The sequence below is a fragment of the Anser brachyrhynchus genome (genome assembly GCF_964034855.1).
Source record: "Anser brachyrhynchus genome assembly, chromosome: 2".
Lineage (NCBI taxonomy): Eukaryota > Metazoa > Chordata > Aves > Anseriformes > Anatidae > Anser > Anser brachyrhynchus.
Genome location: NC_137695.1, coordinates 32,660,984 through 32,681,619, shown reverse-complemented (window position 1 = coordinate 32,681,619; position 20,636 = coordinate 32,660,984). Strand labels below are relative to the sequence as shown.

At 38.0% G+C, this 20,636-nt stretch overlaps 1 protein-coding gene across 13 annotated transcripts in view; it reads right to left on the bottom strand.

Annotated features, from left to right (window-relative positions):
* HDAC9 (histone deacetylase 9) overlaps positions 1–20,636 on the bottom strand; it is a 480,503-nt gene that overhangs the window by 245,832 nt on the left and 214,035 nt on the right. Inside the window, exon 1 of one of the 13 annotated variants that reach the window (XM_080581233.1) lies at positions 3,597–4,056. The exons of the other annotated variants lie outside the window; for them this stretch is intronic. Coding sequence (XP_080437359.1) covers position 3,597 — 1 coding nt within the window. The 5' untranslated portion in view covers positions 3,598–4,056. Of the gene's footprint in view, positions 1–3,596; positions 4,057–20,636 lie in introns of those variants that run through there. 13 annotated transcript variants of the gene reach the window in all.

Genomic DNA, 20,636 nt, shown 5'->3' with positions numbered 1-20,636 from the left:
GCATACTAGAATGACTGCTTAAATGGAGTCAAGCATTCAAAATTACTCTTCAAGAAACACTTTGGGTCCTTTGAGAATCTCAGCCTAAATCATTTAAATAAAACCTAGTCATATTGAAACCTCCTCCTCCCAACTTAACACATTAATCATTCAGAATAGAAGTTCCCTCTCATCAGAATTAAGACCAAAAAAAATCTTAGCTCATTGCAGTTTAGTTCTGTTGACTGAGCCTTTGAACCTGGCTTCAAATATCATCACAAACTGAGATTCTGCAATACAAAAGGCAACATGAAAGTAGATGCTCTGTTTCTGCACTTTAAGCAGAATGTTTTGCAATCAGTGAGACAGAATTAACGATATGTTATTACTGCATCAGGGCATTGCATATTAGGATTGGGAGAAAGCAGCACAACTCATTTAAGTTTTGGCATGGAAAAAAACTGTCATGCTGATTGCAAATCACTGAGAGAGCTTGGTACCATATAGAAATCAAACATGTTCACTATAATAAGAGAAAAACTGGAATAGTCTGAGACTTCATCAGTACACTGCAGAAGGCTGGATCCTTAAATTTTCAACAGCGCATCTTAGTTGCAGCAGCAGTGTTCCTTACTAGGCTCTTCTGTTCAATATCATTTATTTTCTTTCTCAGAAATGTGCATATGGCCTTTCAAACTTTGTTTCATTTCCATAAGGAATCACATCTGATACATTTGGGAAATGTGTATTGTTTTTTTTTTTGTTTGTTTGTTTGTTTGTTTGTTTTTTCTCTTTATGCATTTGACAAATTAGGTGTTTAAAGGATTAAAAGCTTCTGTTCTACGGGGACTATTTTCTTTTTTGAATATTATACTCCACAAAGCAATTTTTAAAATAACAAAATTGAGCAAGAATACAAATAAATAACAGAAGTCAAGAAATGTTACTGTGAAGTACTTCCAACACTCTTAGCCAAACAAAGAGCTTGACTTAATCCTACCCATATTTTAAAAATTCTTCCTGACAACAGTAATCAGCCCGGTTTTGAGTTTTCTTCTCTCTTACTCAAAGTGTTTCAAAAGTTATCAGGAAGTTATTTTCAATAGTTTTAGTACATAGAAAATATTATAGAGTATATTAAAAGAAGTAGGAATAAAATGCAAATAACTTCTGATATGTCCAGAAAGTACAGCTTCACTTTCTCTGGCTTTTATATTTATGTCGTGCACATTTATATTTCTCAGAATTACAATGCTAAGAAATGGGAAATTATTTTGGCTAATAAGGTTATTTACACTAATTTTTAGATATGCTCGTGTTTGGTATTCTTCCCTGAATTAGTATCTGATGGCAAACACGTGAACTGACACTTCTACTGTTATGGATTTCCCTGCAGCCAACCCTAGCCCAGAACTCTCTCTGTTAACAATAAAGTTTAATTGATTGAATGAATGCTGAGACCATGGTAGTATATCCATAAACCATGTTTAATGAAATGTCATAGGAACTGAAGCTGAAGAATATACTGCATGAAGCAGACTTCCCCCTATTCACCAACATAAAACACCATTTCCTACAACTACCATAAAAGCTACATCACCATCAGCTCCTCCTTGTTGCAGACAGAAGCACCTCTTCAGAAAGCACAGGTCTAGACATGGCATAAATATTTAGAGAATTACCAATAGTCAGCCTACATGAAGAAAAGGAGGGTCTGGTGGTGTCACTGATTTCACTTACTCCAAGTATGTGAATGCTACTCTGACAATTCAGAGCTACGCACCTGATGAAACACCACAAAGCAAAGCCGATACCCAATACTATTACTTTTCACTTTCTCCACAACTCAAGTCTCAAAGTGACAAACTGATTAGATCTTGGTTCAGAAAGAGCTCACTTATACATCCATAAAATTCCATTTAATTTCCAATAATAACTACATCTGCCAGAGAAAAAAAATAAAATTAAATTGATAGTCAATACACACAGAACAGGGTTTTTCAAGGATTTACCTTAAATGCTTTCTGAATACAGGTAAAATTAATGGCTTACCTTCCATGACAAAGACCATAAAAAACTAGCAGATGATCTTTTTTAAAAAAATGGGAAATGACCAAATGTCACTGTCTACCTACCTCTTAATTCACCCATCTCCAGAACTTGCACCTTCTTTTATACGCTTTTGTTAGCTTGCTTCACCTCACCTTAGAGGTCATTCTGGTAAAGAGGCTAATTTCAGACTGGGATGAAGTTGCTGAAATCCCACTACTAATTACAAGAAGGCTGACTTCAGACAGTGTCACACGATAGTTATCAGCTACCCCTACAAAGGCATGGAAATGAAATGCCATAATGTTGCATGACTCCTGGTCACAAGGCTGAACAACTGTAGATCCTGAACTCTTTGGAACAAGAAGATCAAGGACTCTTTGTTTGTCAACAGTGACATATATGACCTAATAAATATGACAACATTTTGTACAAATACATTTATACTGACAGCGTATTATTGTGGTATAAGATGAACAGACCACCAACACTACTAGGTGGGATCACCCTTTCCATTGACATCGGCAAACTATTACAGTGAATAGTTTACAAGAAAATCATTAGGAATCATTTGACGTTCTTCTGTTGAATCATTTACATTATTTTTTGCTGCCAACCATTTAAATTAAGCTTATTGAAAAGTTTAACTTTTGACTGGAAATTATGATATACACAACAGCATATTCAGCTTCTGAAGTCCAAACACAAGCCAAAGGACCCAATGATACAACCACATACACAGTTTAATGTCACAATAAATGCAGTACAAAAATCAGTATTTAAAGTCCCTTCTGCCATTAAAACCTTCAATTAAACTCACTGAAACAGAGCCTCTTGACTATCATCAAATAATGACCTTTCAGAATCATCTGAAAACACACACAAAACCTTGCCAGTCACTCTGAAATCTGGCTGAAGACCCCAAAGCTCCAGAACTGAGTGAAAATACTCAATAGTAATTTGGAATAGTCCAAATATCCTCAGAAAGCACCTGTGCGTAAACTACATGAAAGATTCTTCAGAATTTAGTCAGTTCCTGAAAAATGGCTGTCCACATTGAACTACTCCAAAGCACTGCACAGCAGATAGAAACTGGTGCTCACTTCAATTATTTCTGCATGAGATCTCCAAGCGATATTCATCTTCTTCAAACCTATCTTGTACCATTCCATTTTGGACCAGCTGTTCACCTTTCTCTCAAATAAAAGGGAGAGACTCGATGGAAGTTTACCCACTACACCTTCCAGCCCCTTAAATAAAGCCCTCTGATGAAAATTTACGGTGCATCTTTTCCTCTTGTGTGTATTTGGTTCCACGTGTTTCTGAGTTCAAAACATTTCTACAATACTGAGATTATCCTGATAATGTCAAGCAGGCTCACATGACACAAACTTCAATGCAGCGTCCACCCAAGCTTAAAACTCTGCTGGCTCTTCCAATTTTGATATCAAGCTAGTGGATACATTAAATAGCTATCAAAGAGACTTCTACAACCTCCCATATGCAGAAACTGCTATAGCAAATTTCCCCATTATCATTATTACAAAGACAGAGAAAAAATAACTTACTTGTAAAGCAAAAGCCATTCTGATCTGAGAAGTATGTCTTTTTCTGAAATAAACGTTACTCGGTTCTAAGAATTCGCACAATTCATTTCCTTTGCTCTTCCTTGACAATAGCTATTTAGAAGAGATCTATTTATTCCCCAGCATATTTCACAGTTCCTGTTTCTAAATGAGAATCATATTAACAAAGAGTCGAAAGACACAAACATGTCTCAAAAAAGCAAGACTGATTTCTATAATGCTCACTGTTGTCTCCACAGGAAAAAAAAAAAAAAAAAAAAAAAAGGCAGCACCTTCAAAGACAAACATTAATGCAGTTAACCTTTCAAGAGCTACTGATCTTGCCATGAACTTGCCAAAACAGAGAGAAGAAAGTAAAAAGGTGTTTAAGATGAAATGAATAATTAGAAATAATTTACTGTATTTACTATATTTACTGTGTATCTACTATGTATTTACTGTGTATCTACTATGTGTTATTTACTGTATTATACTATAAATGACTTCTAATGTACCATCCATAAGGAAATGTCAAACTGACCTTCCAAGAAACAGATTTGTAACTATTACATGATAGATGATTGCACCTTTCCTTCACCTATTATCATTATATTAGATTAAAAGTGCTCCTTCCTTCTTGTAATACAGTAGACTTCATGGTAAAATATTTTCAAGATGCTATGTTGTACTTTCAAATAAAAAAAAAAGCGGCAGAGTGAAGGGAATCCACTTCCCAGAAATCCACTCAGTGCACAGTTATTACTCTTGTCTCATTATGAAAGTTCACTATTTTCTGCTTCAGCTAAACCACTTATGCTCTATTTTATACTTCAATATTTACAGAAAAAAATACTAAAAAAAAAGAAAAAATAAATAAAGATAAAACTTCTGAAACAATAAAGAGGATCACAACACAGAAGCAAGAAGAGCAGGAAAAATAAATGAATAAATAAATAGGTGGATCATGAAATTCAGTGCATTTTTTGGTGCGTTTTAAACAGGTACTATATAACATATTTTGCTCCCTTCCCATGGTCTTCATAAGCTCTTTGCCACCACCTCCAGGCACTACTTTTGACTATGTAACCTTCACTGGCACCTCCCACGGCGGAACTTTACTGGTCATGGCCATTGAATTGGTGGTGTATGTTGGCATGCACGTGCAGAACTGTATTCATCCTTTCCCTGTGGTTTCCTTTTCCACAGTAGGCTCCCCAGTATTCCAAGGCACAGTCTGAACCAGTATAAACTTCCTGCTAAATGACTGTGGTTCAAGTTCTCAGCCCAACCTTGGGCACCAGGGACTGAACCACAGTCTCCTGAGTACAGAAGTATCAACATGCTACTGGAGTTGCTGAGTATAGTGGTTAGTGCATTGAAATACCTGTATTTTCTAGCACGGTACATTCTTAATGGTTTTCTTAGGCTTTTTGAATCTGTAGCTTGCACTATCATAAAAGAATAAAATAAAAACACAAACCCACTGAAGGTTTCTTCTCAAAACATGGTTTAGCCACAGTATAAACTCTATCGCATCTTTGTATGCCATTAAAATAAGTAATTTGCTTGAAAGTAAAACCATTTGAAATATATCCCTAAAAGTGAAATTCTTGATTTTTAATTTATATTTTATGAATAAGCATATAATTTTAGATTCATGTTATTTCTAATATCTATTTTACCATTAAAACATGCGACACACACACACACACACACACACACAAAACTCAGTCAAAAGCTACAGAAACATTGGCATCAGTGCTATCCCAAAACAATCAACAAAAGGAAGAGCAACTGAAGACAATGGTAACATCAGATTGCTCATTTCTGCTTACTGTAAACTTTTAGCCACAAAATCCATATACATGCACAACTGATATACTCAACTTTATTTGATATTTACATTTGAACTTTATATCTATATATAGATATACACAAAGCTGGATTAAGAATTGGACACCACAAGGCGATGCCAAAAGCTGCAAAACAAAGAATCAGTTATCATACAAGAATAGAGGCTCTTCTTGCACAATGTTCCAGTTAATGGCTAGTATGGAGAGCTAAAGAAAAATGGCTCAAATATAATCATTATTCCTAAATCTGAGAAGAGCTTAAAATTACTCCTTGGGGAGTTAAGCTACTCCGTCGTACTGCATGCAAGATCCCCAGCAGTCCTCGCCAGCCCTCCCAAGCGTGGTTAAACAATACCAGATCTGCTGTCGTAATTTTCTCTGCAAAGAAAAGGAGGAGCTCCCTGTCTTGTTTTATGAAAGGAGGCGAGAGGCTTGCTAAAGTCATTCTGTGTGGGGTGTGTGTCACAATGACAGCCACATGTGGTATGTCCAGTGATGGCCCAGGTTGTCTTAATAAACCAATCTGCTTTATTAGAGCCTGCAACCGAGCGTGAGCACTGTCAACCAGGAGATGTGTAAGCAGGCAGTGCATGGAGCTATTTCTTCAGCGATGAGGATGACTCCTACATCACTCACTTCGCTAGTAAAACATAATCTTGTATTTAATGCAATCAAGCCAATTAACACCATATGAGCACTATTTTAAAACACGTCAAGTTGGGTAGCCTCAGGAACAACCTTCATTCAGCAGTGATAAAACCACTCACACATTGGACAGAACTCTTACAGCACAGTAGCACCACTTGAGATCAAAAAATAGCCAGTGATAACTGATGTTGACAACCTCTAGTAGCATCCTCCCAGCCACTTCAGTGACCGTTTCTGCAGCCTGTGAAAGACAGAGCCACCAACACGAAGCTAGTTTCAATCTAAGTAAAGAAAACCATCTGGCAAGAACTCTCCGTCATCCCACCACCAGGCTGTTAAACGGCTGCACTGAGGCCGGCAGCCCCTGGGGTTGCGTACCGGGGGGTGGTGGGGTGAGGAGAGGGCTGCACACACACATCCCTTACCACTTCCCTCGCCTCACTGCCAGACAAACTTCTGTTCCCCCTCTGAAATCCTGAGTTCCCTTTGTACCCTCTTTTCTGCCTTTCCCTGTGGATTAGTTGGCACGGCACTGAGCAGGCATGTTTGGGTAAGGACAGAGCAATGGCAGTCGTGTTGGTAGCTCTCGATCTTTCTAAGATTCTGTTTGGGGTCCCCTACAAACATTTTCTTGCTTAGCTGGCCTTAGCTGGCGTAGCTGGCAGCAACATACCTGGTAAGGCAGAAGAATAACCACAACGTCTTCCTTTGTGATCCATAAGGGGCACAGAAGTGAGTTGAAGAAGGGACAGAGCATGAGAAATGGTGAGGATTTACTGTGACAGAGCAATGAAAAAGGACTCCAAATTGCTGGTGTAAGGCCCATGGCTCTAATGGACTCCCATGGTGAGGTATACTTTAAAGTTTGGGTAAACTGGACTGAAATGATCCACATCTACCCAATGCTTATCTACACTGATGTGCCAATGTGCTTTTTCTGATGTGATAGATACATATTTAAGGAACAATGAATTTTAAGCCTCTCTTCAGCCTGAAGATGTAAATGAGGAAGACAAGTAAATACGTATTGCTTTCACTTGAAATTCCTGCAGATGTTGCTCGCAGCCGGCCATTAAACCTTACCAGAGTACAACATGTCTCTTATTAGACTAATGGCCATCTCACACTATTTTGCTGATCTATGATTCTACTAGGAGAGGCATATTTTCATATGGCAGATAATTTCTTCTGAGAGAAAAGCTTCAATGGGTGAAAAGGCACCGAGGGAAGTCATGCGTTTAACCCCATCTCAAGCAAAAATGGGTTGGGCCTTCAGTCAAACAGATGCACAAAGATCTAAAAAATGTTATAGCATTTATGGAGAAAAAAGGCATCTGAAAGAAAATCTGTGCCTTTTATGTTAATTCCTAACCTTTCTCCTGCTCCCTTTGACCCATGCCCTCAGCAAAGAGTTCTGCTTAGAGTCAGTCTGCCAATGCTTTCCAGCCCATGGCAGGCCCCTGAAAGCAATGCTACCCTGCGTGTTCAGAAAAGGCAGACTGGCGTACAGCACATGGCCAAGCTGCTGCCGCTTTTCTGCTCCCCCTGTCTCTGCAGAGACAGAACAGGGGAACAATGGCAGTGATAAATCTACTGGCAGATGCCACATTTATTCACACTGAGAGTGCAATTTCCCTCATATGGGCATTTTGCAATCTTATATGGGCAGATATATTTGTACATACGCAAACTAAAATCTGATTGATCACAATGGAAATTTCCCTGCTACTGTATCTTAATACTTGGATTGATAAACAATAATTTGTGGTCTCTGGAAATGATCTTATGAAATGCCTGTCTAGGTTTTAAACTGCAACTTTCAATTACCAGTTTAATCTGATACCAGTTTAATGTGATACTTCAGCAGTTTTTGCGACTATTCTTTAGTCAGAAATGCTATCACGGAATGTTACATATATGTAAGTCTGCTCTAATGCCAGTTTCCCTTCTGAAAACCACCATGTGATTTGCTTTTCAGATCATATTAATTAATCCTTCATTGGATTAAACTGCTGGGGTTTGTTATTTGTTATGCTGTTAGAAAACAGCTGGGTTTTACTAACTTCAGTGTAGTTTGCGTGCAACTTAATATCACATCCATTACAAAACCCTTTTAAAGCTTAAAAAATGGTCTGTAATCTGAACGTCCTGTTGCATGGCATATTTAATTTATAAGCACTTTCATCTGTAGACAGTCTTTTCCCACCACGTTTTTGTTTGCAGTTTTGATGGCAAACTACAGATAACAGAGCAGTCAGCTCTACTGTGAAAGCAAAGATACAGAGCAGATATCATTTGCTCAGGCAGGTATGCAAAAGACGGCAGAAGCTACAAACAGTTCTGAGCACAACAGCTCTTTGTGGATAAATGATAAAAGACATGATTTCTTCCGGTGAGTAGTAACTGTGCATGACAAATAGTTGCACCACTGTTTTAAGAAAATACCACAAAATAAGGAGTGATACACAGCTGTTGTCCACACTTCTCTTTGTGACCATTTCAGTGGTGTTTCTATAAATACTGCACATAAGCAGCTATAAAGAGAAAGACTTTAAAAATAGGTCATAGGCATTAGGAGCAGATTATACAGCACAGGTGGGAAACAATGATTTCTGGCACAAGTACAAATTGTGTCTGTGTGCAACATGTGGGAAGCCTCCATCGACACAAATCAGCTGCCACCAGTACTGAATGAACTCATGTAATTTCAGAGCACAGCATGCATCTTTGACACAGTTCTGTTGTCTTCAATAAGATATTTCTATATCTCAAGGGAGTAAAAAATCAGAAAAGAAAAAGCGTTTTCAATGTGGGTTGTGTGAATAGTCCTGTGAGGCGTACCCGTAATGAGACTGCACATTCATCACTGCTGGCTAAGAGAATAAAGAGAATTCCACTGAAAAGAGACTTGCCATTCCTAGAAAACACGATCAGAGCTAGGACAGGTCATGTAAACAGTGCCTCTAAGGCTAATTTCCTCAGGGAAACCTAGCTTGTGAACAGTGAGTAGTACAACTGGTACAATTGGATGTTCATGAGAACCTCAGCTGCACAGCTTTTGCTCATCCATCTAGAGTGGGATGTACACCAGATAAATGATGGCCACCTCACTTTACAACAGAGAATCCTAAATGCTTTCTTAAAAGGCATAAAATAAGAACTGTCCTGTCTGTCTGCCTCCTCCCAAGATCCATCTTTTGGACACATCGTTCTTCTGTCCTTGTTCTCTTGGTTAGCCTGTTCTCTTTAAAGGAAGCATAAGAAGGGAGAGCATGGCCCCAAATCAACATGAAAGAAGCCAAATATTGCCACTCTTCTTATGGGTGACAGTACTGTCTCATGAGCATGTTGGAAATACTTTAGTAAAATCTACCATTTATAAAGTTCAATACATTTAGTATCAAGAAAAATATGACATATCAAACCCCCAGTCATATAGTTTTGAATTAGCAGCTTTTCCTTTACAGCTAGCAACTTATTTCTCATTCCTTCTGCTTTTGCTTTCCACCCTTGCCCATAAGGCAGAAGAGAGAAAAGTCAACAATGTGTAAAAGGAGCACTTGCCACCATTCTAACACGTCCAGTGTGAGTATCCACAGACAGATTTACAGAGGAGAAGCTGAAACTCAAATTAAGACTCAAAGAATAACATAACTTAATTCCCCATTCCCCTCTGGTCATTTTGTTTGTTTGTTTGTTTTGTGTGTGTGGTTTTGTTGTTGTTTTTGTTGTTATTGTTGTTTTTAAGGAAGAATATACCGGGAGAGTATGCAGAACAACAAAAATGAGCGTTTTGTGGAAAACCAAATCTCACACAGACTTGTATACAGCCAAAATTGTTAACAAACAGTTGAAATCAGTTTGAGATTGATCACCATGCCTAGACACATATGCAACAGTCCCCTTAAGACACACCTCTTAAAGGAGTAGAAAGATTCCTCACATTGCGTTTAGTCACTGACCAGGATGCCATGGCCACGGTCTTTGGCAGGAAACCATGTAGTGGAATGCAGAAACCACAAATATTAGCAGATCAATTGCCAGTTGAAAACTGTTGCAGAGACGATCTATTCCTTAAAAAATGTTTGTTCATTCATACAGAATACAACTGATGTGCTTTAAAAGCTTCTTCCGGAATGGATCTCTTAGACATCTATAAAAATTCCATTTAATGCAATATATTGGCTATTTTGGCTGTTTCTACAAGTACTCAGCTATGCTAACTGTGTTAATATTTTGTTCCGTAAGAAGACAACTGGTCTAAGAACTTAAGAGAAAACGTTGATCAACTGCATTGAATAGGAAAAAGTAGTTTTACGGCTGTTAGTCTACATCAAATATTGAATCACAAATGGTTGCTTTCTATAGGGCTTTTTCTTCTCATCTGTTCCTCAGCTCACAGCCACATTCCCTGCACTCAGCCAGCTTCTAATTCTCAATTTCTAACATTCAACACTACCTCGGTGTTCCAGTTTATACTGTCAGGTTTGTGTCTTTCCTACCCAAGAAAAGCAGGAAAAAAAACTGAGCATAGGAATGACAGATGTCCCATTGGTACTTCGATCCAGGTCCAGATTCAGCCCACAGCAGCCAAGAATCAAACTGTTGAGCTCTGAAATGGAGCTCATTCAGTAGAGATGAAATCTACAATTATCTACACAGCTCTACTACTTTCATCACACAGAAACTGTGATTTTACCAAGGGTACTGTATCAGCCAGATATTTACAAAAATAAATAAAATGCATTTCTCTAATATGCCACTACGTTTCCCTATCATGTCAAATACCATAAACTTTTGCTCTTAAATACGTACAAGTACATACTCCTAAAGTTCAGCAGATTTTTCAATGTGAGCACCACAAGTGAGCCTAGCAGAAAAGTACTTGCTGGGCATACCTCCTTGCCAGGTTGACATACCTGTAGTTGAGCAGCTATAAAAGTCATTCAGCTTCAGGAACCAAATATCTGTGAGACTGCATATGAAACCCCACTGAGTGCCAGTGACCACACAGGCCTGACACTTGACTTTCTGCATTTTTATTTTTTTTAAAGCTACTCTCCCTCTAAAACTTCAGCTGGAACCAAAAATTTGCTAGGCTGTACCATCACTAGTCTTGTACATTATAGTCAAAGAAGCACATGTCACACACCCATGAACTCTGAATTTGGAAACTGGGGAAAATTCTGACTGCACTGAAGTGAACATAAAATCTCACATTTACTTCAGCAAGGATGAATTTAACACATGCTCAGAATAACTGGAGAATATAGTTCAGATGTCACAGAGATTTCAGTTTGGCAAGGATGGAGTTTACAAAACAAATTTCATCAAGTTCGGTGAAATCTCTTCACTAGGGGAAATGAATTATGCAGTAGGGCAAGATATGAAAACCTGAAAAGCATACTAGATTTTTTTTTCAAAATTTGGTAATTGTTATATGGAGGTAGATGTGTTTAATTCAGATGAAAATCTGATTTGCATGATTCCTGAAAGTTTCATGAAATATACTTTGATTTATTCTTTGGGCAAATCTTTGACATTAGTTGAAAAAACAAACAAACAAACAAACAAAACCTTATTTCTGTGTGATTTAGAGAAACACGATACAATATGTTTGAAATCTCAATGTATATATTCTCCATTAGCAAATCATTTATTTTGGAACTAATTAAGAAGGCAATTAAATCATTCAAAAACCTTCAGCTAAAAAAAAAAAAAAGTTTTTTTTTCTTCTAAAAGCATTAACACTAAAAAAATTACAGAGGATTTTATTGGTAACACAATTCAAGCAATGCTGCAGTTAGAAACATTTATAGACTGCAGATATAACAGTTGATACAAGGCACTTTAAGTTATGAAATCTTCTCACACAGTCTTGTTTCTAAGAATGAAATGCTTGGCAGTGTAAGATGCCAAAGTTCTCATTTTTCTACTGAGAATTTAGCTGGCATGTATCTTTGGAATTGGCCTATATCGGTTGAAAGTTACCTGCACTACTACTTTTCATTGCAAGACATTCACAGTGGAAGAGATTGTTCTTCAGCAGGTTATCAGTAAACCCTTCCTGCTCCCAGTGAAAGTCCTGCATTTTTGCAAAACAGAGACCTAGTGAAAAACAGAGTTTTGGGAGAAACCCTTTAATTTTCAATCCAGTAAAATGCACTGGAGAATACTTAGTTGGAATGAGTAACCATCTACTATTGACAAAATGTTTTTTGGGGAAGTCTCCCTACCAAGGAGAGACTCTATGGTGGTTTCCCTTTGTGCTACTGTGCTTGGAATACACTCCCAATTTTTTCCTAAGTAAAATTACTTTAAATGTAGTCATATTAACCTACCTTAACAGAAATTCTAAATTTTTTACCTTTTCTGAAAAGAGTTAATTTGATCTTGGCCCGTTCTTCCCTGGAGTGAAACCCCCCTTACTCAGTTACTGAATACACAGAAAATTTATGGCATATTTACCATTTGTCTGAACTAATGACATCAGTGAATATCTAGTTGCCTAGAGCCAGATGACAGGGTAGCTCCACTGACTGAAACGGAAACGTTGCCCATCTGTGCCACCTTTAACATTTCAGTAGACAAAATAAACCAGAATTCACAATCCCTGTCCTTCCTGGCACTATTCAAGGGCCCGTGAAAGCTCTGTTGCTGCCACGTGATTCCTTAACAATATGAAGTGAATTCAAAGCTTGAGCACTACAGTCCTCTTTTGTCCTTAGACTATATGTCAGCCTTTCTTCTGCTTTCTGAAGCAGGAGTACTTTTTATTCTCTGGACCTTCTGGGATGTAGTGACCAAGGAAAACACCTCTATTTCCTTGTCTTTCACATCTTCATTTAACATCAGCAAATGCCATGAAATCATGAAAAATTGCATCTGTTATGTTCTTAAGAAAGCTAGATGACATCATAAAACTGAGTATACTTCGTGTACTGAGTATTAATAATATTTGAAGCCCAGGAACCTTGTTCTGTTATCACTCTGGATACAAAAAGGGACAGAGTCCTCCAGAGTCTTACATCTAGAGATGCTTTCAAGGGGATTTTGGATAGTCACTGAAAGTCCAATCCATTCCTCTCTTCTGTAGTCACAGTGGATAAGGTGGTTCCACTGGTTCTCTGTGCAGACAGACATAGAATCATAGGATCACTCAGGTCAGAAAAGACCTCTAAGATCAACTAGTCCAACCTTTAACCTAGGACTGACAAGTCCACCACTAAACCATGCTACTAAGTTCTGCATCTACACGTTTCTTGAAGACCTCCAGGGATGGTGACTCAACCACCTCTATTGGCACCCTGTTCCAATGCCTCACAACCCTTTCAGTAAGGAAATTTCTCCTAATATCCAACCTAAACCTCCCCTGGTGCAACTTAAGGCCATTTCCCCTCATCTTATCACTAGGTGTTTGGGAGAAGAGCCTGATCCCCACCTTGCTATAGCCTCCTTTAAGGTAATTGTAAAGTACAATGAGGTCTCCCCTGAACCTTCTTTTCTCCAAGCTAAACAACCACAGCTCCCTCAGCCACTCCTCATAAGCCTTGTTCTCTAGACCCACCACCAGCTTTGTTGCCCTTCTTTGGACATGCTCCAGCACCTCGATGTCCTTCTTGTACTGAGGGGCGCAAAACTATGCTTTCTGAATAGACTACACTTAGTGTCCTCATGTCTACTGTGTATGGGGTCTAAATAACTGTGCATGTAAAAGACATGCACAATTATTTAGTTGGGGAAAAAAATTAATAGTTGGGAAAACTAACAACAGTCAGCAGACTGACTGCTGAAATGAAGACTGTGTAAACAATGTGGCTGGGATGGTGATTCCACCCTTTCAGTCTCAGGGATGCACATCCCTGCCATCTCATTCTTTAGCAATTTGGCCTTCAACAATAATGCATCCCAAGGTGATCAGATCCAGACATAGAGAAATGTAGAGGTTTCATATTTCTTGATGGTTCTAGATATTCTAATGATGACAAAATACACCAAGTATTCTTTTCATTAATTTTCCCTTTTCTTTTATTGAAAGCCTAATATTTACTTCAGTCCACTGTCACATTACAGCTTGATATGCTAATTGAGAGAAGCAAGGAACATGATATTCCCCATGCTCTCTGCTAGCTTCCCTGAAAAGAGGTCTGAGTGAGTCTCCAGAAGGTACATCACCATGCCCATTCATTTCTTTATTTTTTTCATGTGCCAACTGCAGGTTCAGGATGTTTTTCCAAGGACATTGGAAGGTCATTTCACAGAGATCAATAACAAGGACAATGTATTTTGATTGGCATCAACAACCTGGTTAAATTCAAACTGGTGCTCTAGAGATGAAGATCTCAAGATTATTACCAATCCCCTGAGCTAACCATGCATTCCTCTAAAATGAACTTGTTAATTTTGCCTTAAACTCATTTGCATTGCTCACTTCCCTCACTGCTTTCAGCAGTGCTTTACATTCTAATCAACCTCTCCTACAGAAATTCTTCCTTGATGTCTTATTGACAAGACAGCACACCTGTATAAACTCAGTCCAAGTCTTTGCATTAGTTATGATTTTAAACTGCTGACTGGCAGAGATCCCATTGCTTTCCTTTGAAATTGCTATATGCAGGGTACCTCTTTAAGTTCTGTTTAGCCTCCTTTCTTTTAAGCTATGTAGGCCGTTCATATCCTTTGTACTACAAATAGAACTGATACAGTTAATTGAAGGCATCCCTGCTGCTGAATTTAGCCTGCTAGTCTGGTAGTCTGAAACTTCAGAGGAAGTTCCTCTAACACAGAATGAAAGGCTACTTTAATTTCCTCTGACCCTGTTACGGGCCAAAACTTTTTGATAGAAAGGATTTTTTTGATTCAATAAGAAGAAGCAGTTTTACCCTTCCAGCAATATTTTATACTTCTAGCATTCACATCGAGCAGAAGGTGCATACCTTACTAGCATACAAACACCAGCATACATGTATCCGATCAGAATGCAGAAAACGTATGCCTGTACATCTAGAGGAGAGATTCCTATAATCTTCTGCTTCCACGGGGACTGTTAAAAGGTGGCATAGTTACGATTCTTCTGTGAGTGCTCAGATTACACTGGAAACGTGCAGCATGACACTCATTCCAAAACTGGAAAAATGTCAGCAGTTTCTTTCCTTCTTCATTTATGTGTTGTCAACATTTACCAGATCAAACTATACTATCAAATATGGTTATTCTTTCCTAAGGAAACAGGAGGTAGTGCTAGTGAACGTGCTCGCACACACATAACTGATGAAATAACCTAAAAGCTGAATTGAAAGATGCAATTTACTTTACAACACTTGAAACTACCTTTCCTGAAAAGCATACTTTAACACTGCTTTTAAGTACTTCAATACTTTTTTTAAGTAGGAGGGCATTCAGAAGCCTGTGATTCTGATAACACTGTTTCCATTTTAAACTCTATTCAGAATTTCTAGGGCTGTGATATTTTGCTCCAAAATAATACTGAGTTTGGAGGTCTTGACCCCATCTTCTCAATTGCTTTTGCTAATTTAACAGAAAAGGTTTTGAGGTTAGGACTGTAAATACCTAACTGTTTTATGATCCTGGATTATTTTCTTTTGCTCCTATCGTTTAATATGGCTGTGTTTCTGGAAATATTTTTTTCAAGGTCATTAAACTGTAAAATGCAGTAGTAGCTTTCAGTAATTGGGGGTGAGGGGGTGTAATTGTACATGACCAAGTTGTTTGATTTATAAATACATTTTCTCTGAATTTCCATTAATTACTTCCCATTGAAATTTCCTAAGAATTACAATATATACAGCATCTGTATGGGGGAGTCTGAGCAAAGTTGATGAATGTGAGCCATTTTATGTAAACAGGCCTCAAAAAGGATTTATGCTAACCACTAAGTCTTTTCCAATGCAAGCCTTCCTCTGCAGGGGTGAGTTGTGGAAATTTTTGAGAGAAGAGGGAAAATCCAACTACCTACAGCACACTGCAAATGAATGACAGCAGAGCACTCTCCATACAATATGCTCTTTTCCTGTTGGCACCATATAAAGTTGGGTCCCAATTTGAGGACTTACAAAAAAAATCACAAAACAAAAGCCCAACAGCCCTCTAGTAGGTAATCTTACTCCATCCAGCAACGTGCAGAGGAGAGGTGCTTTAAAGCAAATACCTTAATTTCAGATGAAATACATATATATTTATGCGAGTTGTTCTTTCTTTCTGGATAACCAGGTACAAGCAGCTGCATAACACCTTGAACACCTTGAAGCAAGAGGGTTTTGTTGCCTGTCACCCTTCAACACCACTGTGTCAGCCTTGGATGTCTTGGGCTGAGGAAAGCAGACCCCAAAAAAGACAGAGCAAAAACCACTAAGACACTCCTGAATATTTCCACTGGGCCATGACACCAGAGTAGGGGGGTGGGTATGTTTTGTTTTAATGAGGGCTGAATATGAGTCACATTTTTGCGTGTTGCTCAACACTGTGGATAATGTTGATAAACAGGATGATTACTGCACTAAAAGGACATTTATAGAAAAATTAGCACAGATGGGGTGAAATTATAAATATGTTGTCTGGACATCTGTGTCATTTATACAGAAAAAAAAAAACTGAAGTGACTGGTAATTACCCACATTTAGTGGAGCAAATAAGGAAAGCTTATTCACTATGAAAATAATATAGTACGCCTTTGGCCCCCATCCAGCAAAACTATATAGGCAACAAACCTTTAGGCTCAGACTGGATACTGTATGATTCTTGCACAGGCACAAACTAGCACTGGCTTTCTCCCATGGTGAATCTACAAGCCAAGGAGTATCAACTGAGCAGCTCATTGACTAGCTTCTCTATATTACATATACTCATCCATAAGCTCAACAGGCTAAAAGACAAAGCCTTTAGAAATCACTAATAATTGAAAAAGGTTTACCAAAATTATATCATGTGAAAAGAAACCAGAGAAGAGATGAAGGACCTTTAGATAACACTAGCTTCCCTACAGTGTCTAAATTCTAAGTTATACATCTTTCTTCAGTTCACTACTGCTGCTCCCAAAACTGCTTTTTTTATGAGGGTGGCCATGATTTTTCTGGTGTTATTTACTTTCTTGAAGAATTTTTTGCCACTGTAAAGTTCCACAGTACTCAGAAGATGACAGAAAGACTTCTCTAGGACTTTTAAATTGCTGTCATGGATTGGTTTTGGACATACTTTCAGTCACAAACATTTTATTTATTGTTTAGGGTGATGTGTCCTTTGAGCATAACTGTTTATTTCAGAAATAGCAATAAGAAAAATGAGAGGTGGAGTCCATTTCAAACATAGCTCTCTCCCTCTGAGACATCAGTTTTCCAAGGGATGCTGTGTAGCATCCATTATATTTAAAATGGCTTCTTCTCCTCTAATTGGATTCCAGATGATTATTTTTGCCAAAAAACAAAGGTTTTCTATGTTCTTAAAATAATTAGGCCTGATTGCAAATCAAATTATCCAATTTCAAAGGCTTGTTTCCCTCTCTGAAATGCCTGTTACAGACAGACTACAGATGACTAAGCCTTGTGTCATCTTGTGGCTTTATTAGGAGAATGTTCTAAGTCCTTCACTTTCTCTGTAATCAGAACTATAATTTCTTCAGGTTATTTTAAGACCAAGTTATAGCTGAAGCAGGAAACTCAATTTTATTCTGAGCTCCAGACATGTCGACACAGCAAAGCAGGGCTCCAGTTTTATAGGCTATCTCCTTACATAAAGCCTAACACTGGTATTAAATTTGAGTTCTCTACAAGATGCACCATGCTGACTACTATCAGATAGCTCTCTATTCGTGGAATGAAGAGTGGCACAAATGTTTGTTTTGATAATCTGTTTATAAGCTGCCCTTGTAGAAACAGTATAGGCTCAGTATGGTCACTTCCTTCTCTCTCGCTCATTTTTAAACAAATAAGGGAAAACAACCCTGTACCCAAACGAAAGAAAAGAGATAACAAAACAGTAAATATATGCCCTCAAACTACCTAAAGACAAGCTCAGAACATGTGTTTCCATTTAGCTCCTCAGCTTTGTTAGTGGCATTTGTTTCAGTAAAATCCCAGTAATTTATAGAATTCTTTCTACTGAGGCAGGCTATGTGCTCCTAATTCTGCTAAGATACTTAATCATGATGTAAGCTATTATATGTAAGCTGTTATATAGTATAAAGAAGGGACAATTACCCTTCAAGGCTATCTATCTTTAAAATGTAAAAGCATCTAACAAAAGCTTTAGAAAACATACATTGAGCTTTAGAAATCAAATGTGTGATGAAATGTAAAAGCAAATTAGCAGCGACACTGCAGCCATGAGGTTTTCTTGGGGCTGTGGAAAAAATAGAACATGGTTAGTAGTCCACTACTTTTCAACAGCCTAAAGTGGGCCTCACAGCTAAAATGTCATCTCACATTTGATTTTCTATTGCCAGGCTACAATTTAATTAACTCTTTGCAGCCAGTATGCTATTTGCAACTCAATAAAATATCATTCCTCCTTCTGAAGACTTACCACCACCACCAGAAGACCTTGAAGTTGGTCATAATATTAACAAGTTACTTCCGTCTACACCCGTTACTTTCTGCAATTTTCTTCTCTCTGCTTCCCCTTTTTCATTATTCCCCTGTCCCTTTCCCCCATGTAGTAAAATCTGTCTCCAAATTCTTGTTTTATATGCTTATCTTTGATGTCTTTCATAATCTCTTTCTGTTCTGCACTGTGTATTAAAAGTACACAAAAAGGAACTTATGCTAACGAAATAACTGCTTACTGCTCCAGGAATAAAATGCTGTTCTGGAACAAGACTTCCCAGTGGGAATCCAAATATGCTTTTTTCCTTTCTATCTAGCTTTCACATCTATGGCTTATTACAACTGGGTGAAGGAACATAGTTGAAATTTATTATTTATTGCTATTACTGCTGTTGCAGTTATTATTATTGTTGTTATTACTGTTAATACAATGTCGCCCATTCATAAAGCTTTAGACTAAGAACTAGAATATGTCCCTAGTGGGGGCTACCTGAACATGAAAGAGGGAAACCAGAAAAATGGAGCTCCTTGCTCTCTGTATCCCTTCCCCTTCCTTTGGAGCTCAGAAGCTGTAGGCACTATAAGGAATCATGACTGTAGTTCACATTATGAATTCAAATCAGTGTTCTCAGTTCCAATACTTTCTTTAAAACTACATAAATCAGGAACTTACAAAATGAAAAATATTAAATCTAATGAGCCCAGGTATAAAGATATGAACAAATTCCACAAATCTTGAATGATTCCAACTCCAGCTTACAAGAAGGGATCTAAATCAGTATGAAAACTTTTGCTTTAGAAGTGTAGCATGCTCCATGAATGAAGCCGACCTACATAAGGCTATGAGATATCCTTCAAAAGGTAGTCCAAGTGTCAGGAGGACACTTCAGTACATGGACTGCAAAATTGCTTATCTGTGTGTCTAATTTGGATATATGATTACATATAATATAGGTTCCAGGCTTGTTATCTGGAATAGCCATTCTTATCCCACTCTTATTATAGGAATCCCTATGTCAATGCAAATGTTTCAGGGATGATCAAGTACAGAGTCAAAGCTCATTCACATATCAGCAAATTATATATTTGGTTAACCAGAGGCCTTATTTCACTTAATTTGGTTAATGCTTTTAGTAGTTGAGCACAGAATTGAGAGGGGTGAATTTAATCCAGGAACTTCACTGCATGGCTCATTTTAATTCAGAAAGTGAAGCAGCTCTGAACAGTGACCACAACAGAGAAAGTGCTGCTACAAAGCAAATGGAATCGGCAGTCCCTGACATGAGCATTACCGATAGCAAACACTTCATTGAGTTTCCACTGACTCAAGCTCATTCAAATGGGTACATTCCTGCCTCCAGGTAAGCCGTGTATAAGCCCATAGCTTCAATGTTCTGCATGAGAAGATAATTACTGAAGGTAATGAAAAAAATGGTAATTCTGCTTCCTAAACAGAAAGCAAGGAGACAGAACAGAAGTAGTTCAAAAGAAACAGCCAAGCAAAATGAGGATGTGTCTGTCTTTACCCTTACCTCTCCTTAATACAGTAACACACATGCAAGACTAAACATACCCAGCATTCTGGCTGCCTGAAAGCCTAACCTCACCACGCAGCTCAGTGAAAGATGAGCAGCGAGATGTCAGCTCAGCACATTTTACAGGAGCACTGAAGCATTCAGAGTTCCTCCACCCTCCCTTGCTAGAAACTAACACTATAAAAATGACTGCATAGTATAAGAGCAAGATCTCAAGAGGGTCCGATTTCCATTAATTAGGCATTCCAAATAAGATGTGCAAACAGTAACTACATTTTCTCTTTAGAATGCAGGCAGCTGCTAATTAATTTACTAAAGAACACAAAAATTCTTCTGCCTGTCAGTACCAATAGCGAACCACTGTTCCTTTGTTTTCCTGACTATTAGCAACATGAACCTGGTATGGTTTAGGACACAATCAAGTCTGCATCCAAAACCATGCTGATTAAC